This window comes from Stegastes partitus, unplaced genomic scaffold, assembly GCF_000690725.1.
Source record: "Stegastes partitus isolate 25-593 unplaced genomic scaffold, Stegastes_partitus-1.0.2 Scaffold1558, whole genome shotgun sequence".
Taxonomy (NCBI): Eukaryota; Metazoa; Chordata; class Actinopteri; family Pomacentridae; genus Stegastes; species Stegastes partitus.
This window is the reverse complement of record NW_007579289.1, coordinates 1-9,867: the sequence shown is the minus strand read 5'-3', so window position 1 is coordinate 9,867 and position 9,867 is coordinate 1. Positions and strand designations below refer to the sequence as shown.

Here is a 9,867-nt window from a genome sequence, read left to right as displayed (position 1 = left end):
TTTATTTGCTACTGCACAACAAGGGAGACTGCAGACTTCAGAACACATGAGCTCTGCAATATAATAAACTACTGTAAAAATACAGCCAAATTCTAATTAAACAGTAACTACAAATAAATGCTGTCAAATCGGATGTTTTTTAGAGCAGCAATGACCGATAACAGCAAGACTGTCATGACCGCCCAGCCTCAGCCCTTGCCTGTCTCCATCTCTTTCTCCCTCTCCCTTCTCTCTCCCTCTCTGTGCATCTCAGCCTCCAATCAAGAACAATCTCTGACAGCTGCAACTCACCTGCTCTCAACCACCTCAGCTCCCTTTAAAGACCAGTTCATTCCACCACACCCTGCCAGACCATAGACATTCTACCCTTATGTTTCTGCCGGTCCCCGCTCTGTCTCCTGTCTGTCTGTCTGCCTGCCTTGATCGGCAATCTGTCTCCAGCCTGCATTCCCAGAGCCACCTTTCTCCTGCCACCGGTTCCCACCCTGCTTCCAGTCTGGATTCCCCGAGCCTGTCTGCCCCCTCTGCTTTGTCCCATTTTTGTGTGTGTCCCTGTTTGTTTGAGTAGCTTTGTGTTTTTTATTAGAATTCATTAGGTTTTTCCCTCTGTTTTTACTTTAGGTTGCTATAATTTTGCTTCCTTTTGAATGTGTTCCGGTTTTCCCCTCCTCAGGTGAACTTCCCCTCTACATTGGTTTCTGTTTGTGACATTTAATCAACTCTTTGATTTCATTCACTTGCCTGTCTGCCCGTGTCTGTGCCTGGGTTCCCCGACAAAGACATTTTCACACGACAGTTCACAAAACACAGTTTAGACCAGCAAATACATTTAGCAAAGAATATTACTGATAACTTTACACTGATGCCCTGAAATAGGTCATCTTTATTTTTTGTGTCATTAAGTTAAATTATTTTTCTTACCTTAAAAAAAAAACATACAATCGGCTCATACATTGCTGTCTTTGAATAAATGTCTGCAATCCACTGGATCAGAAAGGTTAAGGTTAATGGTATAATTCCCAACTCATACTTTTTCAAAGAAGACAATGTTGTAATTTACAGGTAAGTACAGTTCATGTTGATTATGGTGGCAACACTATACAAAAACAGTATATTTAGGGGAGTCTAGTTGCAGAATAAAACAGTAAATATATTCTAATGTGGAGTGTTGGAATCAATTGTACAGAAACTAACACTTGAAGTAATTTACAACTTGAAATTTCATCAAGCAGTAGACCCATTTGTTTCCATTTAACACAACACTGACCTCATACTTGTCAAACACAATGTTGTACCATGAAAGAGAAATTTAATTTTTGAGGAGGTGGGGAAATTTTTCTTCTTCAGATGAACGCATTTTACAACCAGTAAATCACATACACACAAAAACCACATGTATATGCACACACACTTTTGAACTTGCACAAATTGTTCCATAAACTCATTCAGAAAACTGCAGAAAAATACGTCAGACTACATTTCACACACCTGAACTGATGCACAAGTGGATTTTTTTTTCCATTATATGGAATAATACAGCAACATGCTAATAAATGCATGACAGACAGTGTGGAATTTACAATTTCTAAGCAGTATGTAATCATTTAATAGTAATTTCAGCAGAAACAAGTCCATTAAAATCAGAACTTCTCCAATGCAGGCATGGTCTAGTATATGTTAACTTGCAGCTGTGCTATACTGTACTGTCACTCGTGATCAGTTGCTGCTGTTTATAAGAGACAGAATAGACATCTACAGAACATGGAACAAACTGACTAAAACGTATAACACTAAGTGATAATGAGGTTGTTTCATCAATGTGGTAACTTGTGTGTTTGACTGAATTATTTTTGCAACCACAGGGGTCTGATTCCTGCTGACTGTTAGAAAGAATGCAGGTTTAACCCTCTAAATCCCAAACCTGCCTCCATGCTATCTTTAAAAAATAATGACACCATTTATCAACCAGAAACTGTAAAAACAGAAAGAATCTACTATTTACTATTTACATTTTGAACTAGTTTCCATACAGATGTCCTCTCTGCTCTGTATAAACACAGATTTAGCTCATTTTTTCATACATGCATAGACTATTTTAAATTTTAAAGCCAAATGATTCTTTCTGTTTTTACAGTTTCAAATAAATAGCGTAATATTGGTGATATTTTTTTAAAGATAACATGCCTTTAGCACGGGGCGCAGTTGGTTAGCACTGTTGTCTCGCAGCAAGAAGGTCGCCGGTTCGCGTCCTGGTGAGGACACCCGGAATCTTTCTGCGTGGAGTTTGCATGTTCTCCCTGTTGTGTCTTTAACAACTTTAAAATAAATAGACGGAGACGGAGCTTGCTCTTGCTAAACGGCTTTACTGCAGAACGGCAGGTTACACAGATGTGCGGCAACACATATCACTGCTCCAACGTAACTGTTTATGAAGTGCGCTGTAAACCACAAGGGGTGGGAGGCATATAACTGCGCCTTAGGAAATAGTCCATACACTACAATTCCTCCCCTTTTAAATTGAATGGATAATAGCACTTTATGCATAACAAAACAATCCATTCAAATATGAAATGCACATGAAGACCTTTTTGTTTCCAACACCTTTGTGTGTTTGAATACCAACATGTCATAACAACTCAAAACAACATATGAAAACACATGACCACTACAGCTCCAGTCTCTTGGGAGGCGCTCTGTGCCTTTCAGGATAACGCCTCTGGACTTGTGGCGTAGGGTTAGGGGTAGCAGAGTTTTTGTCTGGAGCAAGAGTCTCTGCTACAGCTGACGTGTTCATGGGGGTGGCATTACTGTCACTGAGGGGCGTGTCTGGAGATGATGAGTCGTTACTCTTTGGTTGTGCATCCAAAATCTGATCCACGTGACGTCTCCATATTTGTTCTCCGACGTCAACTGTGTACATCAGTGGTCCAGTTCTTGTTGTTATTTTTCCTGGGGTCCACTTGTCTCCTCTGTAGTCACGTGTCAGGACATCTTGTCCAATCTCAAAGTCTCTTGCAGTCTTGCCTGACAACTGGCTGAGCTGCTTGTTCTGCACTTCCCTCCGCAGATTTGGTTTCAGGAGATCAATGCGGGACCTGAGAGTCCTGCCCAGGAACAACATTGCAGGCGCTTGGTTTGTTGTTGAATGTACAGAGTTTCTGTAGACAAAAAGGAAGTTGTCTAGCTTGTGCTGAAGAGGAATGTCCTCTCTTTCCATTGCTTTAATGGATTTTTTGAATGTTTGTACAAATCTCTCGGCTAATCCATTCGTAGCTGGATGGTGAGGTGCTGACTTAAAATGTTTGATCCCATTTTTCTTTGTGAAAAGAGTGAACTCCTCTGACGTGAATTGTGGGCCATTGTCGCTCACAATTTGTTCAGGAAGACCATTTCTAGCAAAAATTGACCTGAGAACACTTATAGTCTTTTCTGAAGTGGTTGATTTCATTTGTATCACTTCTGGCCACTTGGAATGAGAGTCAACAGCAATCAAGAACATTGAGTTCATAAACGGTCCTGCGAAATCAACATGCACACGTTGCCATGGTGACGATGGCCACTCCCAGGGGTGAAGGGGTGCCTGTGGTGGTGCATTTTGAACTTTGTGGCAGCCTGAGCAGCCTTTGGTGATGTCCTCAAGTTGTTTGTCTATACCCGGCCACCAAACATAGCTCCGGGCTAGACTCTTCATCTTAACTGTGCCAAGGTGCCCTTCATGGAGAGTCTCTAACACCCTGGTTCGGAGTCGCGAGGGAACTACGACTCTGGAGCCACACATTAAGGTTCCCTGGCAGATTGAGAGTTGATCTCGTCTAGCTGAAAACTCTGGGAACAGAGGGTTACCATGAGCTGGCCATCCCTGCATTGTTATTTCATACACTTTTGACAATGTGGGGTCATTCCTGGTGTGTCTCTGTATTTCTGAATTTGTCACTGGCAGTTGATCCACCACNCTTCCTCCCACAAGGTCCAAAAACATGCTGAGGTTAATTGGTGATTCTAAATTGTCCGTAGGTGTGAATGTGAGTGTGCTTGGTTGTCTGTCTCTGGGTGTAGCCCTGTGATAGACTGGTGACCTGTCCAGGGTGTCCCCTGCCTTCGCCCTGAGTCAGCTGAGATGGGCTCCAGCCCCCCCGCGACCCTATTAAGGATCCAGCAGTGTATAGATAATGGATGGATGCCTTTAACACTTGCCATTTCAGGGTTTAGATGGTTAAGGTTAACAAGTAGGAAACCACAGTGTGAGTTGCACAGACAGGTGCATGAGCACCTGCTGAATGTAAGCCAACACAGCTGCAGCAGTGGTTAAGAGTTACAGATGGCTCATCTGCAGGCACAGTATCAGAAATTGATCAATCTTGCGAAATATGTAGGTCCATGAGGATCCTCAAAAATAAAGACAAACACACAAAGTTTCATCTTGCAGTTTTGTGCCAAAGAGCAAACAAGTGTTTTTCTGTGCAGACATGCAGTTGGATACCAGCCATTAACAACTTTGTTCTTTCAGTTAGGCTGACTGGAAGTGACAGAACTCAGTTTAGTTTCAGTGATGACAGGTTTTTAACTTGTGTGTCACAGGTCACAGTTAGATTCCCTTAGGCTGCAAAGAGTTTCTGGATGTATGGATGGATGCATCTTCGATGTTTGTTTTTGATTGTTCATATGAGGAATTATTTTTCAACTAAGAAGTCACCCAGTTACTGAGAGGTTTTTCAATCAGATTCAATTCAGAAAATCAATAAAAGCTAAACTTTCACATTTTGCAGGAACTGAAAAAATACATATAGTTATCTGAATATTGATGTTTCAGTTATCCCAAAAGCTTTTTCTCTATGCATTATCTTCACTTACCCAGAAATGACTGTTGTCATATTTTCCACTGCTGTGATGTCATTGCGAGTGCAAGTGCACCTCTCTTTTGAAAAAGGAAGTTGAGGCTGCTGCTCATGCACAGACAGGCTGAGATACTCAGTGGACCTGCCGTGCCACACGAGAGAGGAGGCTATCGACTGGAAACCTCAGCGAAATCAGTGTGACAGAAAAGAATCACCAAAGTAACTAAACTCAGAATGTCATCGACGATGTCTGAGTTTGACCTATCTCAAGCTCTGCCCAGGTAAGTTCATCTCAGAGTCTTTGTTCTGGTAGTTTTTTGATCTCTTAAGGTTTTCTTTTTCTTTTATTTAAATCTCTAAACAGTGTTGAGTTAGCAGTGAGCAACTTAAAGCAGGTATCGTCTGAAAAGGGAACGGCTTCAGTCACATGTTTCACTTCTCATTTAGAGACATGCTTGTGATCCGTATATGAACAAAAGACACAGTAAACATCGTGAAATCACTGCTTAACTGCAGGTTTATACAGTCAAGGATGACTAAATAATATACTTTTATATGTAATGTAGAGTTTATTCTGGGCTTTTGACTTTATTCAATAGAGCAGTGGAGAGAGACAGGAAGCCACCGAGGCGCCCATGTAGAGTTTAATTTGACCTTAGATACCAATCATCCAGCCATCTATTATCTATACACCGCTTAATCCTCACTAGGGTCGTGGGGGGGCTGGAGTCTATCCCAGCTGACTTAGGGTGAAGGCAGTGGACACCCTGGACAGGTCACCAGTCTATCACAGGGCTACACTTAACCTACGGACAATTTAGAATCACCAATTAACCTCAACATGTTTTTGGACTGTGTGGGAGGAAGCTGGAGAACCCGGAGAGAACCCACGCTGCACGGGGAGAACATGCAAACTCCACGCAGAAAGATCCTCAACGGGACATAAACCAGCGACCTTCTAGCTGTGAGGCGACGGTGTTAACGACCAAGTCACCTTGCAGCCCAGATACCAACCAAATTATGTTATTTATTTTGTAATTTTTATTGTATTTGTTTATTTTGCGGGATCCCAGTTTCATGTTATGTAAAGTTTAATTTCCTCAGAGAAATGTACTTTTAACATAGTTTAGACTGATCGGAGTTTATTTGTTCTCCAGTTTAAAAAAGTCTTTTATTGATCTGGATAAAAGAGACACTTACATGACTGACTGTTCACTACAGCAACACAGAATAAGGACATGTTAGCAAAAAGGCCTCCTTCTGAACTCCAAGTATATTCTGGGCTTTTTGGGGTTTTTTTTTGTTTTTGTTTTGCTCCTGTCACATTTTTCTTCACTGTGGGCTCATTTTTCACTGTAACATAAAATCCTGCACCTCTGTGAAAACAGCAGAAACAACATAATTTCTCTGCTTCGTGCTGCTGACTGTCCTCTCTGAGCTTTCCAAACTCTAATTCAGAATATTTAAAATGGTGCATTTCATATCTATCCTTAATTTTGTATTTCAATCCATTCGTATGTCTCCGCCTTCATGTTACGCTTGTGTTCATTGTGTATCTCCTTTTCATTGGTTTGCATCTCGATCTGGTCTTTTTGTGTGTCTTTACTGTTATTTTTAAAGCTATTTGCGTTCATTTAGCATTTTTTGAGTTGTTCTAAGTTTCCTAGTACTTGTTTTGCAACTTGTTTTGTATCTTAGAGTTGTTTTTATCTGTTTGTGTTTGATGAGCATTTGTTTGGGTTCATTTTGCATCTCTTTTCCAGTGGTTTGCATCTGTTTCTGGTCATTTTGTGTGTCCATATCATTGTTTTGTGGCTCTTTGTTGTGCTGCAACAGTTAATTTCTCCTTTCACTTGGGTCTCTCTCTGTGATCAGTTTGATACATTCCAACCTTATCTTTTATTTCGTATTTCAGCCCCATTGAATCGGACGAGAAAATAATTGAACACTGCTACTTCGACATGACGGTAATTCTTCCACTAGTGCTATTTATTTACTACATTTGTACAATTATGAAATTTGCCCTGAGCTTCATCGCTATTATTGTTATCATGTGCTTCCTGCAGGAGCTTCAGGTCGCGGTCATCACACCCGATGAGGACCTGGACCTGAAGGTTCCTCACAAGAAGAAGACGCTGAGGAGTGCAGCTAACCTGATACTGATCTTGAACAGAATGACAGAGTCCCCATCTTGCTGCATCCACCAGCTCAGTGAGGATGAGCTCTGCAGCATAGTCATGGACAGTCTGGTGGAAGGTCGGTAACACAAAGTTTTGTCACTTTTAAACTCTTTATGCTCTTTCTGTGTGTCTTTGTGGTCTATGTCTTTTTTTTTTTTTTTAGCATTCATATTCTCTTTGTAGTCATTTTGCATGTAGTTGCAGGCATTTCACGTGTAGTAGTGGTCATTTTGTGTCTTAGAGGTCTTTTTGTGTTAATTTTGCATCTCTATCCAATGGTTCACATCTCTTTCTGTTTATTTAATACGCCTCCTTGGTTTCCTTTGTGTGTCTGTTGCTGTGCTGCCTCTAAATTCATTTAGCTGGTTCTCTCTCTGTGGTCAACCAGCACGACTTCCTGTCTGCTTCCGTGCATCTTTACAGTCATTTTGTCAATTTGTGGTCATTGTACATCTTTTTTTTTTATTGGATGTCATCACTTCCTGGACTTTCTGATTCCTACTGTTGCTGTCATTGTGGTTGTTTGACTTGCAACCATCACGTCAAACAGAGGCTCTGTATTGGGGCTAAAAGACCCTTTGGGTCCTGTTCAGTCCACCACACAGGCTAACAATCTCCCTCCTCGTCTACACAGAAACTGTTGTGGAGACATTCTTGACCAGTAACACAGGACAGAAAAAAGTGACTTTCCGGCGTGTCAACAGTGTGAAGCAGTTCACGCTTTGCGACAGCGTCCAGAAAGACCTCGTCCAGCAGTCAGGAGAACTAAAACTGCAGGCCCTCACGCTCAAAGGAGGACACTACCAGTGTAAAGGTACCACAACCACTTCCTCAAATACTCTACTGAAACCTACAGGTCCCTCAGTGGTGGAGGTCAGTCCTTCTGAAATCATGTTTTTTCCTGTGTCTGTGTTTTTGTCACGTCAGTGAATTTTAAGATGGCGAGGTACGTCACTCCTTGTGTTCCTGCTGCTGATGTTCAGACTGTTCTCCTCTCCATCAACAACGACCTGCATATGTCCTGCACCATGATAGACGACACACCCGTGCTGACTCTGGAGGTAAAAACAAAAACCACAACATTTACTTTTTATTTTACAAATAAAAAGTCTACATACTGAGTTACTTTGTCATTAGTTTTGCAGTTGTCAGTAAAGTTCATCATTCATTTTATTTACACTTTTCAGCCCATAATTTTTACTTCTTATGTCATAACCTTTGACTTACTGTGTCAGAATTTTGGGTTTTTAATCACAAAAAAACAGTCTTTATCATTACTTTCCCTTTAAAAGTCACAATTTGGACTTTGTCAAAGTTTGGATTTTTTGTTTATAAATGTTGATGTTTTCCCTGACGAGTCCTAATGGACTCTGACACTGCAGATTGTTAAAGATTTAACTCAGATTTTGGATTTTTTTTATACATTTTTTATTTAGTACATCTAATTTAGACTTCTTACCTTATTTTTTGACTGAATGTTTTGTCGAACAATTTCGTCAAAATGTGGACTTTGGAAGTCTCATCCCAAACTCTGCTTCACTATGTCACTAAATTAGACACTGGATGATTCAGTCTTTTTATTGAAGAAATTTTTATTTAATAAATCTAAAATGAGACTTATGTCATTTTGTGGTGTTTTGACTCAAAGTGTAAAGTGTTATTGCACAGCTTTGACTTACAATGTCTTTTTATCTTAGAATTTGTCTCTAGACAAAACTGTCACAAATCTCTCATAATTTAGAATTTCTTAAATTTTGATTTCCAGTAATTTTTTTTACTTACTCTCTCAGTTTTGAGTTTTTATCTGAAAAAAAATAGTTTTTGTTCATAATTTTGATTTCCAGTAAAAAAAATTTTTGTCCGAGCTTTGACGTTTTAAATCACAGAAATTTGTATTATAAAGTCAACAATTTTGACTTACTGTGTCATAATTCTAAATTTTTGTCTTGTACCTCAGATTTGTTTCTTTTACGGGCAGAAATGTACTTCCATACATAGGTGAATTAGAATGACAAACTCCTTCTGTTTATCTGTCATTGTCAGAGATGCCGTGAGGACGAGCTAAAGATGATCAGCGACGACCAAAACATGGACCGCTTCCTTTTCTTTAAGAGGCACTCGGCCATGACTCTCTACACCTTTGAGTCTGTGAAACACAGGGGCTGGTTCATCAGCACCTCTACTGAGGATGAAAACCATTCTGTGGAAATGTGTAAAGTGGACGCCGCCTCCCGTCTCACCAGCTTCAAATTAAATTAAAACTCGCGCTGAACTTGTGTGTTTCTCTGCTCCTCCACTAGATGGACCAGTTCTACAACATTGCCTGAGCCTGTCAATGCTATGCTGTGGAGAAGCTCAGAATTTAATGGAACCGCTAGAAGTCCTTTAACGCTATATTAATTTTATTCATGCTAACATGCTTAATAAAAGAAAACACCTGTCGTCTTTGACGAAGAATTTTGTAAAAGGATATTCCTATAAAGTATTATCTGTCAATTGTTCCTTATGTTCACTGCTTTCACTTTATTTCTATGGCCTGTTATCCCACTGTTGTTCTGCCATTAAAACATTTCACATGTAATGGTTTAAAAAAAAATAAAAAATTAAAAGAAAAAGAATGTGGTCTGATTTGTTGGTCTGTTTTTTGTTTTGTATTATAAGAAGATGATAATGCAGATTATTTTTCAGATGGCAGATCATCTGCATCGATTCTGTCAAAAGTAAATCATGGGGCATTTTTCAAAATTCATTTAACAACAGTTACAGTAGTTTTCTTGTTGATTTGGGTTGAAAAAAAAAAGGCTGTTCATGCATTTATTTGATCATTAGGGTCCGAGCACTCCAGTGCAAGG

At 40.0% G+C, this 9,867-nt stretch overlaps 1 protein-coding gene across 1 annotated transcript; it reads left to right on the top strand.

Annotated features, from left to right (window-relative positions):
* Nucleotides 1–4,959: 4,959 nt before the first annotated feature.
* LOC103371285 (interleukin-1 beta-like) lies at nt 4,960–9,633 on the top strand. Its single transcript, XM_008300551.1, has 6 exons — nt 4,960–5,116; nt 6,751–6,802; nt 6,902–7,091; nt 7,650–7,829; nt 7,943–8,076; nt 9,059–9,633. Exons 1-6 carry the CDS (start codon nt 5,070–5,072, stop codon nt 9,272–9,274), a joined length of 819 nt encoding a protein of 272 aa, XP_008298773.1. The 5' UTR covers nt 4,960–5,069; the 3' UTR covers nt 9,275–9,633.
* The last annotated feature ends 234 nt before the right edge of the window (nt 9,634–9,867 follow it).